The sequence below is a fragment of the Gallus gallus genome, chromosome 14, assembly GCF_016699485.2.
Source record: "Gallus gallus isolate bGalGal1 chromosome 14, bGalGal1.mat.broiler.GRCg7b, whole genome shotgun sequence".
In the NCBI taxonomy this organism is placed as follows: domain Eukaryota; kingdom Metazoa; phylum Chordata; class Aves; order Galliformes; family Phasianidae; genus Gallus; species Gallus gallus.
Window position 1 is genome coordinate 3,929,635 of NC_052545.1, and position 18,050 is coordinate 3,947,684.

Below are 18,050 nucleotides of genomic sequence, written 5' to 3' on the forward strand. Positions count from 1 at the left end.
GAGCCATGCCCAGGAGCAGTGGTCCTCCTGCAGTGCTGTCCCCATCTTCCAGATCTGCAATCTGTCTTCTGCAGCTCCAGCATGGTGGAGGTCTGGCCAGTGCTGAACCGGAGGCACCCTCTTAATCAGATGGAGAGGTGGGAGTTGGAGTGTTTGTAAAATACTGTACAAATGGGAGGGCTTGATTGCATTAAATGAAGGATCAGATTCATTAAATTAAGTGGAAAGCAATGTACATGGGTAATTTCAAGGGCTGAGGCTGAATATGGTTTTTAAATAGGAAGTGATCAGCTGCTATACACAACACAGAGCGGCTCTCAAACATTTTTAATGACGGTATTTGTACACACTTTAGTTTAATTAACACATGGCACGGGAGAGGATTGGTAACTAGGATATAGTCTCACACCAGTCGGTTCAATTATAACACAGAAAATTTCAAGCATCAATACACCAAGAAGAAAGTCACCCGTCCCTGCCCAGCAAGGTATAGCGATTGGTGTTTCCATCACACCTTGTTTCTCTTGGATGCAACAATAATTCCTTCTTTCCAGATGGAGAAGTCCCCTTAGAAGGGAGTGGATGATCAGCTTCTCATTTGGATTTATTTCTCTATTTCTGCAATCAAATGAAGGGGGCTGTATATTGTCACTGCCCAGTGATCCACGCTACATTTCTGACAGCCGTGTTATTTGGTAAATATGTAGTAATTGCTTCCAGAATTAGTTAAAGTTGCATTTCTCTGTCTGTACATGTATGAGAGTGCTCCTGCAGTGTGTGACCCCTTTGTTAACATAGGGCTCATTAGACGCTCTGGAACTACAGCAGACACAGTTGTGTTCTATGCCTTGGCAGTGTTGGTCCGAGGGACTAGCTTGAGAATGATGGGCTTCTCTGGGGTCATGAGTCCCAGCGACTGCAGCTTGAGAGGGATCTACAGCAGGGAGAGAGGGAAAAGAGTACTTCAAAGTAGGGAAATGAAATGAGTAGAGATGAAAAGAAGGGAAGTCAGCCATTAATTGGGTACCATTTGATTGTCTCTGTGTTTCTCACCTGGGTTTCTTTGCAGACCTGGAAGGTGAAGTGCTGCAATACAGCAGTGATGGCAACTTTCAGAGTCAGGAGAGCAAATCGCATCCCAATGCAGTTCCTGGGACCAGCTCCAAAAGGTAGGTATGTGTATGGGTCTATGTTGTCTTTATTTTCCTTACTGAACCTGGATAACGACACATGTTGGGGATAAAATGAAGGCAGCAAGATAGCAAAAACATAAGTCTCTTTACCTGTTTGGAGATCTCTCATTGGTGTCCTACATAAACTCACTCATTTTTATGCTATCATGTCTCAACAATGAAGGTACACAAAGATGGACTCGCAGCTATCTACGCGTATTCCTTCAGCAAACCTAAAGACCATATACAGGATCTTATGAGGTGTCAATAATCTTCTTCTAATGAGATTACGTTGCATGAAACCCTGCCTTAACTGCAAAGCTCATTTTCTTCTGAAAATGACATTTCCATGAGCCTGCGATTTCTCTTTTGTGTTGTTAGTGAAAAGATAGGAAGAACACCATTAGGAAGCTAATCAGATTAATACTTAATTACTATGTGAGGAAAAAGCAGCAGGATCTCTGCTCTTTTTCATTACATGTTTTGCAGTTATGTACCTTTCTGGTCTGAACTCTTCTGGGTTTGGCCAGTACTCGGGGCTGCGGTGCAGGGTGTAAGGTGGGATGATTACAATGGTTCCTTTTGGAATGGTCACCCCATTTATTTCCACATCTCTCTTGCAGGTTCTCTCAAGCCGTCCTCCAAGAGGATAGAGCCGGAGGGTTTCATTCACGGCCATGTCGAGGTATTCCAACTGCATTATCGCTTCATACGTGAGCGGAGCCTGTGGACGATGGGTGAAAGGTGATCAGGTACGTTGGTGTGAGGACTGGATTTTCCTAAAATGAGTGCTGGAATCAGTGTCCCTATCCCTTTCTGCCCCAGCTATGTCTCAAACTCATTGAAGAACGAAATGCAAGGTAGAAATTGCATTGTTGGTTAAATTTTCTATCCTTGAGCGGTGGAAATGCCCATCAATTCACATCCATCTGTTCATGGGTGCAGAGTATGGCAAACATGTTTGTGCAGGACACTGGTCTGTAAAGTTTCAGCTGCAAAAAGAAAACCACTACAAGGCTGAGCTGTCTGTGTGTGCTTTGGAGCTCTTGGAATACCCCAGAGGAGGATGTTTCAGAGCTAAGGTCATTGTCCTGACTGAGTTAGGAGGACAGCAGGGACAGAAGGTTTTGGCCATCATTTGGCATTCCCTTACCTTATTGGGTAGTATGGTATCTATTTCATTCACCACCTTCTGCTGTACATCAGGATGCAAGGCCAGCTGGTAAGCCAGGTAACCAAGTGTGTTACTGGTGGGCTCGTACCCAGCAAAAATGAAGATGAATGCTTGTGACAGGACCTCTATGTCACTCAAGGCTGGAGGAGAAAGGATGTGGAGAGATGAGAGATGCTGCTGATGATCCCAGAGAAGAACAAGGAGCAATGGGTGGGGTTGGGACAGGTTTCTTTTGGGATACAGCTCCCTGTGTTGTCCTTGCCCCTGCAGACCCTGTTCCCCCACCATGTGGACACTGTTACCTTTATATGAGTGCTTCGCATCGCTGCTCCCATTGCTGTCTGATTTCTGGGATTCGATCATCATCTGCAGGAAATCTACTCTGCCCTGTAAAGAGGAGCAGAATTTCTTTGGTGACAGGTCCATGGGGAGGGCTCAAAGCCCTCATAGCCTGGGCACTGCTCTAAAACTGGAAGCGTCTCCACCATGCATATGGCTTTCTTGTTATAAAATACAGCCCTTGTATTCTATTTCAAAATCAATTTACCCTTTTCACGAAGGCACTGGGTAGGAAAGCGGTGTCTCAAAAGGAATTTCAGAAAAGGGATCCAAACTTCTGACAGGGAGAAAATTGCTGGGAAACATTTTCCGTGTTTGAAAAGGGAGAGGGGAGGGCACGGCACAATCTCAAGGGGCAGCACTGCTGTCCAGTGCCCCTGTGCTGCCTGCTCTGCTTTCTCTTATCCCCTTCCTAATCTTCAAAGAAGACAAGTGGCTTAGTCTGCTGTTTTATCACAAGTTTTGCAAACCCAGGCTTAATCTCATTCTGCCTTTAACTGGATTCTGCCTCAGATCATGGCTGTACAAAGTCCACTGTGTTTCTCTGCCAATACTGTTCAAATGAGACCTTTCCCAAGGCATTAAAAGTGTGTTTACAATTTAGTAGCTCTGGAATCCATGCTAAGTTGCTGGACTTTGGCTTCATCTTCAGTATCATCACCCTGAAGTGATGATATTTCATATGAGTGTAGTGAGAAAAGGGAAGTTGCTGCCACAACTGATAGCAAGTTCATGGCTGCTTACCGTGTGAGTCTCCCTTTCACGATCCTTCTTGATTTTGTCAATAGACCTCATGAAGAAATCTACAGCATCACTGGGGAAAAAGCTGATGTTCATCTTGGCCATAAGAGGAGTGAGGAATGGGCATACAACTGAAAAACAATTTGAGGATGGAATTCCGTAGCGTAAATAAACCCTACCTCATATAAGATAAGCTGCAAGTGTTACTGAGGAAGTAGACCTGTTAATGACAAATTATTTCCCTTCTTTTCTTTCTTTGCCTGAGCTTTGTTTCTTCCCTCGTGGGATAGCTTATCTTCACCCAGCCCTCTCCCATCTTCCCGTGAACTGGGCATATAATCCTTGCTTTAAGAAACAAACAAAGAATGTGCCACCTTTTACTATGGCACCTACCTCATTCCTGGAGTTGTAGTGTGGAGCTATCAGTGAGGAAACAACAAGGCAAGAGCCATCGGGTCTTCTGTGTTAACTAGTGAGGTTACCTAAGCAACTGCCGGCTAGCTAATCTACAAGATGCACAGGTGTCTGGTATGCTTGCTAAGCTCAACACCCGAAGTTTTCTACACAAAGCCATTTACATGACAAGATGAAGACTGGATCAAAGAAGTCAAACTTGGTCAGCTTCTGCATCTCTCTGACAAAGGGGCTTTTGGGGTTGTTCATGGAGTCGATGTTCACACCAAAGGAAGTGCTTGTGACTACGTCCATGCTGTAGCTTCCAAAGAAGCTGAGAAAAGATGGAAAAGACACTGGTTAAATATTTGATGTGAATATATTTTTCCTAGTGCCTATGCTGCATTCCAGTCTAAAGTCTTGTTAAGACCTCCTGTGTTGAGATGGAAGTTGGCCCTATGGCAACTGGGAGGCACTGAGGGTGAAAAAGGATGGATTTTCAGGCAGGTTTGGTTTCCAGCCTGCATGTGTTTGAAATGGGACTTTCTGGGGGTGTTGAATAGCACATGGCTACACGAGCAGGTGACTGCAAGGACACTGTGGGGCTCCCAAGAATCTTAGTCTGTCAGGGAGGGTGGCAACATCTGGCTTCAGATGTGCCATGGAATTGGTCCTGTTGGACCTGGTGCAGTCCTGTGCTGGGTGTGGGGCTGGGAGTCCCATGGCAGCCCCAGCGTTCTGCAGAGTCAGAAGACAGTGCATAGATTCTGTGTGTATGTGGGGGAAAGTGGATTTTCCTGTGGAATTTAGTCATCGTGGACCTCTGTGCACACAGGGTGAGGCTGGAGCACCTTTTCCCCCATCTAATTCTCTGCCTTCAGGAATTCTCTACCATCCCAGTTCAATTTTCCCTCTAGCATTCCCAGCCAGCTCCCCACCTCGTGTCAGAGGCCAGGTTTGCTAGCAAGCGATCTCTGTTCTGGTAATGGATGAGCCTTAGCGCCTGCTACCAAAGCTTGCTGCTTAGCCTGCTGCTCCCAGCAGCTACTTACTCCTTCACAGGGACAGAGCTGTTCTTTTCCACTCTTTTTTGAATATTTTTCACCAACATTTCCCCAAAGTACTTCATTGTAGGAAACATCTGCAACACAAAGCAGAGATGGATGCTACAGTGCATTCTACTCCTTGAAGGCAGGCTTACAGAGGCTACAGGGATTTTCAGGAATATTTGCAAATACAATTTCTCTGCTATGTTTTTACTTCATGTCTGTTTTCTCCTTTTTGTGTTAGGCATAAATTAAACAGGCCAAAGAAGTCAGACCCCTGTGACTATCTCAGCCTGAAAACAGCCTCCTGACTTTCTGATTTAGCGTGAGCTCCACCCTCTGTGTTTTACCTCCTTTAGCTTCCCACTGGTGAAGGTTGGAGAGAGCACAGTGCGGAGCCTTTTCCACTGATCATCTTCAGCTAATGAGACAGCGTTTCTCAGTACCCCTGCTAGATCCGTGCGCTGCAGGGGGAAGAAGGAGAGGTGTTAACTCCAGGAAAGTTTGCAGCTTTTCCTGGCAGGAATGGGGATGTGTACACATGCATATACATCACACACTAAGCAAACTGAGGTGCCGTCTCCATATACAGTATAAGCATCCAACCATGCCCCGTGCCTGAGTGCATGTGCACCCACACCTGGCAGTGTTGCCCACAGCCTGCACCCAAGATGGGTTCACACAGTCTCTCAAATTCATCCTATGTGCGTCTACAGATACAGAGAGAGGGGTGAGCAGTGTTTGGAGTGCTGGCGTGCAGCCTGGTTATGCAGTCCCCAGGCTCTGAGGCAGGGGAACAGTGACATACAGTGGCTGCTTGCAGTAATCCCTACAGTGCAACCACAGCCCCTCTGGGAAGCCCTGTGCACACTTAGCGTGATGTTGTTCTCCTGTGCTTTGCTGTCTGGGCTGCGTGGTACACAGCAGTGCTGCCCTCTTACCCTGCGGTTGGTGAAGGTGGAGTAGCACTCTTTCACCAGCACGGTTTTGATGATCTGGGGGTCCATGACAACAACCGCAGGCTGCCTGCCATCGTAAATCCTGGTGGGGGGGAGAGAGGAGAGAGGTGAACAACCCCAAACAGTTGTGCTGTGGGGCTTTGCTGGTGCCTGTGAAAGAGAATGTGTTAAACAAACCCTTTTCCATCTCTAGCCTCGCTGTTCTGCAAATGCCAAAGTGCAGAAATGTAGAAACTGGAGATGGGCGGGGAGTCCCAGGCTATCTCCCATCTGTTTTTGTTAATGATGAAGGGGCCTTATCCCCTTCCAGGTTCACTGGGAAATGAGCAGGGATCAGTCCATCAAAGGACCAGATACTAAATGAAGCAAGTGTCTTTGCTTTCTCCCTTGGTTCCCTGTGTTTTTCCAGACACTTAAGCACATTACAGTATTAGAAGGAAACTTGTTTGACCCCTTCCAGTCTCATGAATGTGGTGTCTGGAGACTTGGGCTGCCAGCACTGAAATACTCTCAGAGATAAAGCCTGAACCTTGTTTTTGTCTTTTTAAGCTGCCTGTTCCTAATGCTCTCCTGAAACAAATAGAGATTTAAGTAGATTTATGCATCTTCCCCTTTCATGCCAAGGTCTCTTTCTCGGACTCAAAGTTGTAAGTTCCTATAGGGGCCAATGGGTGCATTGCAGAAGATATGTATGTTTGCAGCCCAAGCTATAGCAGCAGTTGTGAAAACCATAGGAGATGTCTGCAGGAGAGTGGCAAGAGCTGCTGAAGCTTGCAGGGCTGGGTCAGCAGCACGAGGAAGAGCTGCAGTGATTTTTGTTTGGAACCAGAGGAACTTGAGTTCCCAGTTCTAGGCTCCCCCTTAAATAATGAGAGATGCTGCTATTGATTTTTTTTAGGGGTGAGGACCTTTTGTTATTGGCTTTGGAACAGCCTTCCTGGTATGGGTCAAAGCAATTTCCGCATAGAATGACGGCGGCACAGCCCTGGGCATGCCATGCTTCAACATGAGCCCCGTGTGCACCCAACCGGTGCTGTGCTCACTGAACTGGGACCATCAGAGCTGTAGGGAAAGAGAGCTTTCCACAGTGATTTCTTTCTCCCCTTTGTATGGATTGTGATTTTAGCTTAAGAAGGGGTGTTTGGTTCGTGCAAATACTCACCCCCAGATTTTCCCATACTTCTGGAAGCACTCAGTGTCAAAATCCAAGAAGCCCTGTGGGAAGGAATTTAAGAATGAATTCAGGGCACAATGGAGGAGACGGTGCTGGAGATTGGTGGTTGGGAGGAGTATCTCCAAAATGATGCTGAGGGCTGCCTCTGGTGCTCCCTTCCCTGGAAGCACTGTGGAGAACACATGAATGTGTACCATGCTTATGTGTGCTCCTGAGCCCACATTCTGCATGGTCTTTGCACAGCCTGTGTGTTGGAGCAGAGCTTGGCATTTGGAGATAACCTATCATCGCTGTGTATCTGCTCAGCTACAGCTGTAGGCATTTCTCAAGCCAGGGAGGCTGCGATCACTTACTTTGCGGTATTCCAGGCATGTCCCAAAGAAAGGCAGTGGTCTTGGCCCAGGAATGCCCAGCTTCTTGAACAACCCAAATGGCCATGTTCCGTATCTGTGGGGCAGAAAACACAACAGAGCGCTGCATCTCCGTGGCCTTGGGGCTATGGCAATGTCCCCTTGGTTCTGTGTAGAGGTGGTTGAATCGGGAGCTGGATATAAGTGGCCCAAAGGATTACTGCCTGGTAAAACAAACACAGTAGGGCTCACTGCTGCCATGCATCCTCAGAGAGACGGTGTGGGGTTAAAGGAGGTGCCCTGTAAGAGCGTGGGGGCTCTGGTGGGAACAGGACCTCGAAGTCTTTAGCAACGTGCAAAAGAGGAGCTCATTGCCAGCTGACGGAGAGGCAGAAAAGAAAGCTGGGAGAAGGAACACCAAGCTCACATGTTTTCATTGAAGGGGAATCAAAGCTGTGCCAGAAGTGATGTCCCAAACAGGGCTTTTGTCAAGCTGCACTTTAATTTCATTTATTGTTCTCCCTCCCTGCAGCCCCGCGCCAGCGCAGCGGTGCATCAGGAATTCTCCTCTTGATAGTGTTCTCTTTAGATTTTATTGACGGCTTTGCAGATTTCCTCCTTCTGAAGCACCCTTTTTTGGCAGCTGTAAAGTTATTACTTCTACCTCGGGGCCTTCTGTTTCTCAACAAGGGCCTGGGCTGCAGCCCTTTGAAGCTCGTCTTTGGCTGTGTTGAAAGAGCTCTTCAAAATATTTGCTTTTGGTTAGGAGCTGCAGCTCCCCAAGCGAGCAGTTCATTGCAGAAGGGATGTAAAGCTGCAAAGGTTTGGCAGAGGGATGTTATCAGAGATCCTGTTTGGGCTTAGAGGTGGTGGCAGCACAGCTGTGCCCTGGGGCAGCTTTGCTGTAAAGCTGGGGAAATAGAGGGGTTTTGATGGAGAAGATTGCTACGCCAAACATAGGAGCTCCAAATGCAATGAGTGTTCCCAGCAGAGGTTCTGCTGCAGCACGTAGCTGGACCTCATCCTGTGGTCCAAACAGAGTGGGCAAAAAGGAGGGAATGGATGTTTGTCGGCACTCGGTTTGTCCATTTCTAACATTTCTGTCAAATGTTAATTCAGTGCAAAGTATAAAATGTTTATGAATTCTCACTCGTAATGTTCACGGGCAGCTGGGGCTGCAGGAGGAGCAGGGAATGCTGAACTTGGCTGGTTGCAAAGGCCCGCAATGCTATAGGAACATAGGCAAGGCTTAATCTACTTGAAACATAGCCAGGGAAACGCAATCTAATGCTCTTACGGCTAAAACGTGATTTTTGGCAGGCAGAAAAGGGCTGTTCATGATGAAGCCAGAGAATAATCATTACATCTTCTTACCATGGAAGTGAACCAGAAATGCCCGGGCACTGCTCATGTGTGAACTGGGACAGCATTTCCCCGGACAGATACAAGGTCTGTAGGCGGCCTCCTGGTGCTGATGGGCACTGAAGATCTATTTTAGCTCAGATATCGGCGCACAGACATCTGAGTTTTGTCCTTTTAGCCACAATAGAATTGCGAATGGCTGCAGCAGGTGGGAGTGTGGCAGCCAGTGGTCCTACACCGCCACAGTTATCAGGATTGGAATGTTTAGGTCAGTAATGAGGGTGGCTGATTTTCTTTTAAGAATTTACCCCCAGTGGGTTCGCGAGGGCTCCAAATCACAGGAATGGGTTCAAAAAACAGGGCCAGAAGTTGCAGAGTTTACTGAACCACCACAGCTGGAGCACTGCCAGGGCAGATAAATGGGTTGTGCTCGTGTGCACCACATTAATCATTAAGGTTTATGGCTAGCAACATGCTGTCTTGCCTAAGGGCTTGTCAGCGCTACAAAGTTTGTCAGTCCAGTCTTGTAAGCAGGGACTTCCAGGGGAGATGATGCACATCCCAGCAGAGGGGGATTTTCAGCCAACCCCCTGCACTGCAGAGATGAGCAGCACCAGCTGGGTGTACAACAGCATTTTCTCGCTGTCACAGCTGCCTCCACAGGAACCGCCTGATGGGTTTGTCTGGAAAGCCAGGAGCAGGAAACTGAGCTTGCTCTGGGCTTGCTTCCTTCCTCCTGCAAGGGGCTGAGGCGGAACAGGTGTGGGTGATGTTCCCCTGGGTACATACACATGAATTTCTGCACTGTGCCCCTGCATGTAGCACCTTGGTACCAGGAGGGAGCTGGGTGAGAACTGGTCCCATAGCTGCTCTACTGGTGCCTTGCTGCTGCTCTCTACCTTTGCAGGTTGTCAGTAGCATAATTTACTGCCTGCTGTCCTCCACAGAACAGCCTCACTTGGAGGGGCACAGCCTTCTTCAGGCTGTTTCTGTGGACAGTGAGCCATGTCAGCAAATACAATCCATGGTAACAAATGCTTGACACCGTTATAATTTGATTATTGCCTTGATGCATAGTAAAAACATTGCAAAAGTACCTGCACGCATTCCAAACCTTGGAGTAAGACCACTCATCCATATGGTCTTCAGGCTCCTATCCTGGTTTTCAGAACATTTTAGAGACTGAAAATCACACCTACCTGCTTGCTCTGCAGCAGATGATTTGCATGAGAATGAACAGCAACAAGAATAGGAAAATGTCACATGCACAGAACTAATAGAGTCTATTTTACTTACATTATCAGGAGGACTACAAAAATAAGCAAGATGATCCAGGTTTCAATGGAGAAGAAAGGAAGAAAGTTCATCGTGGCGTTCCTCTAGTTGGCTTGGAGGTCTGTCCGTATGTGTCTGTCCATCTGTCCCAGACTGCAGGAACCAGGAGTGCTTTGTAACCAGTAGTATTTGGTGTCCAATCACATGATGTGGGGACTGGCCTCATGTCCCGAAGGAGGAGGAGTAAAAAGGCAAAGGTAATAAATGCAGTAATCTCAGAACTGTAATCCACGTGACAGATAAACACCTCGTTGATATATCTGTGATTCAGATTATTCAAAACATGCCTTGCCAAGCACTTCAGCTAGTCTACCTGTTGTGATAGTGATGACTGACTTCTTATTGAGTCATGCTCCTGGGCTCCAACACCAAAATAAATACAGCCGAGTTACAAAGAAAAGGTAAATCCCAAAGCAGGTGTCAGAGCTGGTTTACAAAAGGCTAAGGGAAAGGAAACTGAAAAGGTTACTGGTATGCTGCATGACAAGATCTTTTCTGGCAGCTGAATTAACTTTGGAAAAACTTAAGATTTGGTTTTAAATATCTGTATTTCTGTATGTGTTGTGAAGAGCAACCGCTGACTGCTTCCTTTCATAGTGGGTCAGCATCTGATTGCTCCATTTGCTCCAGTAGACAATGAAGGCTTTACAAGCCAACTTTTCTTGCTGGGCATCTTGGAAGAGAAATGCTGTTGTTTCACAGCGATGAGCAGATCTCAGCTAAAGCGCCATCAGTTCCAAAGCAGCAGCCTGGGGCTCAGGAAAAATCCTCTGCAGCAGTTGGCAAAAAGGTACAAGTGAAGGGAAAACACTAATTTTGCAGTGGTTACCCCATAAGAATGGTACAGAGTTAATAACATCCTGAGGCATGGATGGGATAAGAGGAGATTACAGCGGTGAGAAAGTTTGGCCGTTTGGGTGATGTTTGATGTTAGCGGTCATAGCATTGTGGCAGAAGATGTGGTTTGCACTGATGTGTGATGAAGAAGCCTTAGGTCTTCTTTCAGAACACCAGAATGAGCAATTCACTTCCTGTTGACAGAACTGCTGTTGTTGGAGGGAACATCGGGTTCCCACTGAACACGCTGGGTGCTACTGTACACATTAGGGATGCATTTGTCTCCTAGGATGTTGCTCTTATTGATGTTGGGTTGACCAGTAAGTGCATCGCAGTTCATGTGGTGACATGGGGCGTTTCGAGAGACACCCTCTGATTTATCTCAGGAACATTTCTATATCATTTCACCCTTGCCTGACTCCTGCTCTGACCTTCAGGAGCAGGTTGTTTTGCAATAAGCAGCCTGCACCAGCATGAACAGACAAGTTCACACCATTGCTACACATGCCTGCGTTGGTTCTTGCCTCTCTTGATTCAGAGATGTTTCAAGTACATGTCGTTGAACGGGTGCTTTCCCATTCAGGCATTCGTCACAGTGGTGTCTGTTTTCCCAGGATTCTCTTTTGCATGCTTTGTCATTTCCTTGACGTCTGAATTTACTGGACTCACTGTGTTAGGAAACCACATAATATCGTTTATCCACAGAAGAGGATTGCTGCAGGGCTCCCTGTTCTCACTAAAATTAACCCTTAGTCATTGCCCTGTGTGTGTCTCCTAAGGGTGAGAGTAGTCTCTGGAAAAGCTTGAATGAAATAATAGAGGTAGAGTCTTGTGTCTGGTTTTGAGTTGGGATCTTATAGCCACTGCCAGGTGAGCTTTTTGTCCTTTAAAACAATAAAGTAATATTTAAAAGAAAAAAAAAAAAACACCCCACAACAACAACCAAACTTTCCTTGAGGAAGTTGATAGAAAAATAAGTTTAGGACTAATCCATGGCAGATGAAAGTCAGTGACCCAGGAAGTAATGACCGGTTTTCATGTCATGTTTTTAGTCCAGTTCAGAGCTTGGCTTATCTCTCAGCTCACCTTCTGTTGAACCTGTATGCCTCTTCCAGCCACCCACACTGCCCCAAACTGCTGAGCACACAAGCTGGGTGATGTTCAGAGCAGGTCGTGTTTCAGAGGTGGCTTTGTGCCTTCAGAGGGGAGGACAAGGGAGGGAGGCTTCTGCTCTCCATCTCTGAAGAGGAGGAGAAATGCTGGGTTTTGGCATCATCTCCAGCCAAGGCTGATCCCAGCCTCGGTGGGTATGTGACCAGTGTCCCGTTCCCCATCTCTCCTCTCTCTGGCTGGTTGGAGGAGTTGAGCGTTGCCATGGGCTGAGAGGAAGAGATTTAAAAAGCCAAACATTGCAGTAAATTCCAAGGAGAACTGAGCTGCTTTTCCACTTCTAATGCCACTAAGTAGCTCAGATTAATGGATTAATGTCTTTCAGGAGAGCAAAATAACACCAAGTTTTTATTTGCAGTGTAATGAAAGGAGTGCTCCTAATCCAGGTTGTGAACAAGGTGTGATGAGAAAGAGGGTTTTCTTGTGCAATAACAACAGGGGACAGCACAGTAGCATGGGAGAGCATGTATTTCTTTCACAGGCCATGAAACCAAATGATGTAGGGTAAGAAAAGCACTGCGGAATACAATTACAACTGGGGCACAGGTGTGGAGGAGAAAGAATTGCTAGGAAGAGAAAGAGCTATTGGCAAACATGAATAAATGAAATAAGAAAGGAAAACAAAGCCCACAGTGGGTGGTGTTTTATGTTGATATGACAGAAAGGACTGCGTGGGAACAGAGAGGACCAGGCTGAATGAGCCTGAATCTTTAGGTTCAACCCACATTTGAGTATGATCACGAAAGCATCTCCGGAGATGCTTTAGGAAGTTTGGTTTTGATTCCTGTGTTGGGCTTGTTGCAGCAGAGACTTGGTGGTACTATCAGGGAAATAAATATTGTTGGGGAGTTATCTCGTTATGGAGCACTTCAGCCTCTCTTGATAAAGATCAGAAAACTGCTACTGATTGTGACAGAGCTCAGATAATCCCTATCTGGGAGATGGCAGATTTTGCTCTGAAGACACACCAAAATTGGCAAGCAGTGGAACTGGTTCAGTTTCCATGTTGGTAACTCATTAAACATATCCTAGACTAGCAGTTAGGAGCAAAATTACCTTGGGCTGAGCAAAGTGCATTCATTTAGTTTGCCATAAATGGAAGCATAAACTAAGAGAACAAATTAATGAAACGAACTAGTGGAAGGTCTGGGCCTTTACTATAGGCCATGCCAAGACTCCTTTTTAAGTCAGAGATGCCAGTATTCTCAGCCAGCTGTACGCCAAGAGCATGTGGGAATGGACTCTACACCCAGCTGGCTGAACATCTATACTAAAAAGGATGTGAAGAATAAGCCAGTCAGATAGGAAGGGGAGAAAGAGAATGGCTGTAAATCAAGGTAAACCATCCTAAGATCTGCCCATAAGATCTTCAGGGAGTGGAACTCATTTCTGTGCCAAACTTGGAGCAGCCCTTGGCTGAATGTAGCGGTTCACGGGGGTCAAATTAGGGAGTGCAGCGTATCGGTGGCATCCCTCACCCCTTGGAGAGGTGCCCCACAAAGCTTTGTTTGTTTAGTTTGGCAAAGGAACAGCTGGGCTGGAAGGGGATTGGTGGGAGATAAATGCCAGGTAGAAGAGTTTTTCATCGCATTATGACTTTGGCATAGAGACAAATGGATGTAGCCCAGCCATGAATAAGTGCTGGGCTGGAAATGAGCACAGTCCTGGCCTGGAAAGCTCAGGATTTTGCCCATCATGGTTTGGGGGTGAAAAAGCAAAGCTCAGATAATGCAAAGTGGGACTAGATAAGACGGCTGCTGGTGGGAGAAGGGAGCAATACATTAAATTTCTTATCAACACTCTTCTGCCAGAGCAGTGTGAGGAGTTCACTTCCTGCATAGGCAGAAGCTGTGGGGAGGTAACCTATTTATTTTTCCTGATATGTGGTGGTTTAGCTACCCAAAGGAAAATGCTTCATAATGAAGGCTACATCTTGTTGTCAGTGGTTAAAATATTGATACACTGCTGCTGGATAAAAAATCAATGTATTTAGAGGGGTCTCTAATGGTACTTTATGTAGTTCTGTGTGTGGATGACTGATACCCTCCTGTACATAGATTTCCTTGGGATTTAAAAAGCTCACAAGAAACCTCAACAAAAAAAGTAATTAATTCCCCTGGATGTTTTGTTCCATATACTGAGCTTTGGAACAACACAGAAACTAGGACGTTTTTCTGATGTTTTTCAGTTAAAGTAATATCTCTGGTACATATCAGTCTTCCTTCATAATCTTTCTAATATATCATTATATACCTTCTCATTCTAAGAAATGATAGCTATAAAAGCTATACCGTGTCGGGATAGCTAATTAACTCTAAGCACTGCATTTCTCTCCCAATCAAATACAAATGTGTGTTTGAGGTTCTCTGAGTTTAACCTTGTAAAATGAGTTAAGAAATAAATACTCTGCTCGCTCCATATGTGACTATTTACCTGTGATGAATTGAAATACGAGGTTATGCCCCAGAAATAAGCAACAACAGTCCTGAGCAAATACAAATTAGGAGAGATGTATTTCCAACACGAAGTGTATGAAATGTATGCTCTGCTCTGGTAGACTCGGGGAGGGTACCTTGATGGGGTACTACATGCAAGAGCTGCTTTGTTATGCCACGATTTTGGCAAAGGCATGGCAAGAAGGGTCAGTGCAAATTGTCGCACAAGAGGTCTTCTGCACTGGGATGTCAAAGCCCCGTGAAATCACTGCATGTGACTCATTCAAAGTGATGGATCTTTTAAAGGGCAACAAAACAAATTGTTCACCCACTGCTTGAGGATTTTGTCATGCAAAGTGCCGCATAAAATTGTTCCTAAAGCAGGGATAATGTAATACCTTCTTGCATTTTCCCCGCCATCGATGCTGCATCCTGCATTGTGACCTGCATGGGCTGTAACTCAGCAGGCTCAGCTCTGCCACAACTGGGACTGTGCTGGTCAGCAAGGATCGTGAGCCTGAAGACAAAACAGGAATACTGGCAAAGTGAACTTCTGGACCACAGGTGACCAACCTCTCCACCATGTGAACATGGGGTTTGCTCCTTCGCTGCTCCCTGATGGGCTATGCAGCCTCTCACAATGCTCAAAAGTGGTGGATGTCACCGCTGTTGTGCGTGAAGGCTGTGGAAAGGACTGTATGCAGTAACAAAGTGCTGTTTTTCTAATGTGCTTCATCTAATTGTAAGTGTTTCTGAAATGCTGCTTTGCCATCCCCACTCCTCTGGAAGCCTCGTATGGGCGTTCCGGTCATATCAGCAGAACAGGATGTTGTTTGGATCACTCTGCCAGAAGTCCTTTTTAGGACTTGTGTTAGGCTGAGCTTTAGGCACCCAGGACAGAGTCCTCAGCACTTATGTAAGCTCGGTCACTCGGGTGAACCAGACCCAAGGCATGTCACAAATTGTGATTGCAGTCTGTGTGTAAATGCATCCCTTGCTGCCTGATTTGCCCATGCTGTTTACTTAGTTGAATATTTAACCAGATACAATTGGGTGTGATAGTATTTCAAACTTATGAGCCTGGAAATGTGCAATAGGAGGTGTGGGAGAGGTGGTGTCCAATCAGAAACTTTCCAACCACTGCCAAGAATCCAGAGATGAGATTCCTCCAAAGTAGAGGCCATTTATTGTTGCACTAGATCACCTTTAATGGTCCCTTCCAACTCGAATGATTCTATGGTTCTATGATTTGAGCTTCTTGGTCTTCAGTGCTGTCAGGTGTCCCTCCAGCTTTTGTCCAACCCAGCATATTGACAGGAGGCACCCTGGCTGCATGCAGGGATGAGTAATGCTCCACTGATGAGGGATCTCCAGCCCCAAAGCCTCAGATCTGAGCACCTGGAGAAGCAAAGCAGCAAGGACACTCGTGCTGCCCACAGCTACAACCACTGTTCTTTTAATTTGGAGACAAGTGTGCTTGGGAAAGGAGCTGTTTCTGGGCCTGGGAGGCGAGTTCAGGTGCAAATCTGACAAGATGCATATGAATGCGTATTTATATAAATGGCACAGACAGAAATAGCACTGTTAGAGCACAATTATTCCCTCTGGTTGACAGTGCTGCCCATGTGCCCAGCAGCATGCCAGGTTCTCAAGTAAAAAGCAGCAGTGGGGAGGGACAGAGAGTTCAAAACCTTGTTCTGAAATCCCATGGCTTCATCCTGCAATCCTAACACAGCCCAGAAATCCATACAGCTGCAGTTCACCTCAGTCATGGGCTGAGATCCCGTGTGAGGAATGAGGCTGTGCCCTATTTATGGGATGCAGAGCTCAGCACATAGGGCAGATCTGCATGTGGACCACAGGGTTTGCCAGGGGTCTTTGTTCACCTCCATTTTCTGAGCCTAAATACATGACAAAGACCTTTAACAATGTTGGACAGAGACCCAAATTGAAGGGCACTGTGATAAATTCCAGCTGTGGTTTGACATGATGGGAAATTCATTCCTCCCACATAAATTATTTTCTGCACTTTTCAGGCTTTAGCCTTTTTACTGTGCATTTTCAGCAATAAACAATGAAATATGACATTATTTACTTGTGAAGCACTAATAATGCGCACAAGCCGTAAAACCCAATGATGCCCCGGAGAGCTCGCCATCACCAGCACAAACACGGGGACGGCAGAGCATGCCGATGGTTCACCGCAGTGCCAAGCCCCCCATCCTCCCCGATTTATGCAGCCCAATTACTCCCTGCTTGCTTAGCATGGGATGCCCTCTGCTTTTTGGGTTCATTTCCCTTGATTTCATAAACACACCTGAGCTACTCTATGTGAGGTGAGTATGAGATGGGGGGAAAGCCTCAGAGCCTCTGAGCCATTGGGCTCCTTCACCCACAACTCGGCACAGCTGGCTGCAGGGACTGAGCGTCAGGAGGGATTTGGGGGATGTGCACGTAGATAATGAAGTAATGAAGTCCAGCTCCTCTAACTTTCCTGCATGATTTATTCGTTTTCTTGAGGCCTTTCACCTTGGATATTAGGAAATGATTGTTTTCAGAAAGAGTGGTGAGGTATTAGAACGGGCTTCCCAGGGAAGTGGTGGAGTCACCATCCCGGGAGGTGTTCAAGTAAAGGACAGATGTGGCATGGAGTGGTGTGGTTTAGAGTTATGGTGTTGATGGGCTGATGGTTGGACTAGATGATCTGAGTGGTTTCTCCAACCTTTATGATTCGATGAGTTCTTAACAGGGCTTGACTTCATGCTTCAGGGTAGCACTGGGTTTCAGACATAACCATGTGCCACCACGTCCTCAGTATTTCTGCCCCCCTGCTCTGTGTGCTGGGAGCTGCCTGTTGTCCATAGGCTCACAGGATACGTTTGGGGCATCCCAGCAGTGTAACTGTCAGGTGAGTCTCAGGTAAAAAGAAAGGTGAAACCTGGGGTGGCATTCAGTGCTAGTGAGCACTGAGCCTGGAGGGATTCCTGAGGCTGTGATGATGCTGAGGGCCCAGAAAGGGTCTGGGTTATTGGCTGGGTCATGTTTCTTTGTGTCTCTGGGCTGTGGCAGTGTGGCTTATCAAAGACCCAAAATGCATCGCTGAGCCTGTCTGCGAGGGAGGGGGAGGACCCTGCCCTCCTCTGAAGGAAACACGAAGTGGCTTTGGCCATATCTGTTATCATTATTGAAGCTGTCAGCTGAGATTCAATACAGAGCTGGAGATGGATGTACCGGGGCCAGCTTCCACACAGCCTTCCCACAGCAGCGAAGGAGCCCGGCTCCCGGCTCATTTGTGCTCATTTAATCCCATTGATCCCACAGAGCACAGGTGAGGAGGGCAGCAGGGCTGTGGACAGCACCAGCACATCCAGAAGGGAAAATTCTTCCCTGCACCAAGTCACCAGGAAGCTGGACCTGTCACTTTCCTGATTTCCATCCTTCTTCCCCTGCAGCGCGCTCCTGCAACTTGTTTAACTGTCTCATTCCATCTTCAGTTTATACCAAGCAAGGGAGAACATTTGTTATTTTAGAAGAATTCAAGCAAATATTTCTGTTTTCTGGCT

At 46.6% G+C, this 18,050-nt stretch overlaps 1 protein-coding gene across 1 annotated transcript; it reads right to left on the reverse strand.

Annotated features, from left to right (window-relative positions):
* Positions 1-310: 310 nt before the first annotated feature.
* On the reverse strand, positions 311-10,135 carry CYP3A5 (cytochrome P450 family 3 subfamily A member 5). Its single transcript, NM_001001751.3, has 13 exons — positions 10,007-10,135; positions 7,352-7,445; positions 6,987-7,039; positions 5,807-5,906; positions 5,216-5,329; positions 4,872-4,960; positions 4,005-4,153; positions 3,430-3,557; positions 2,649-2,733; positions 2,326-2,486; positions 1,670-1,896; positions 1,054-1,216; positions 311-934 (listed from the first exon to the last, which is right to left on the reverse strand). The coding sequence occupies exons 1-13, from the start codon at positions 10,075-10,077 to the stop codon at positions 842-844; spliced, it is 1,527 nt and encodes a 508-aa protein (NP_001001751.2). The 5' UTR covers positions 10,078-10,135; the 3' UTR covers positions 311-841.
* Positions 10,136-18,050: the final 7,915 nt, after the last annotated feature.

Bases quoted from the DNA above. Each gene is read 5' to 3' on its own strand.
- CYP3A5 (NM_001001751.3), bottom strand. From the start codon at position 10,077: ATGAACTTTCTTCCTTTCTTCTCCATTGAAACCTGGATCATCTTGCTT. The intron at 7,040-7,351 runs GTAAGTGATCGC...TCCTTCCCACAG, and splicing joins CATGCCTGGAATACCGCAAA to GGCTTCTTGGATTTTGACAC. The intron at 4,154-4,871 runs GTAAGTAGCTGC...ATCTTTTCTCAG, and splicing joins AGCTCTGTCCCTGTGAAGGA to CTTCTTTGGAAGCTACAGCA.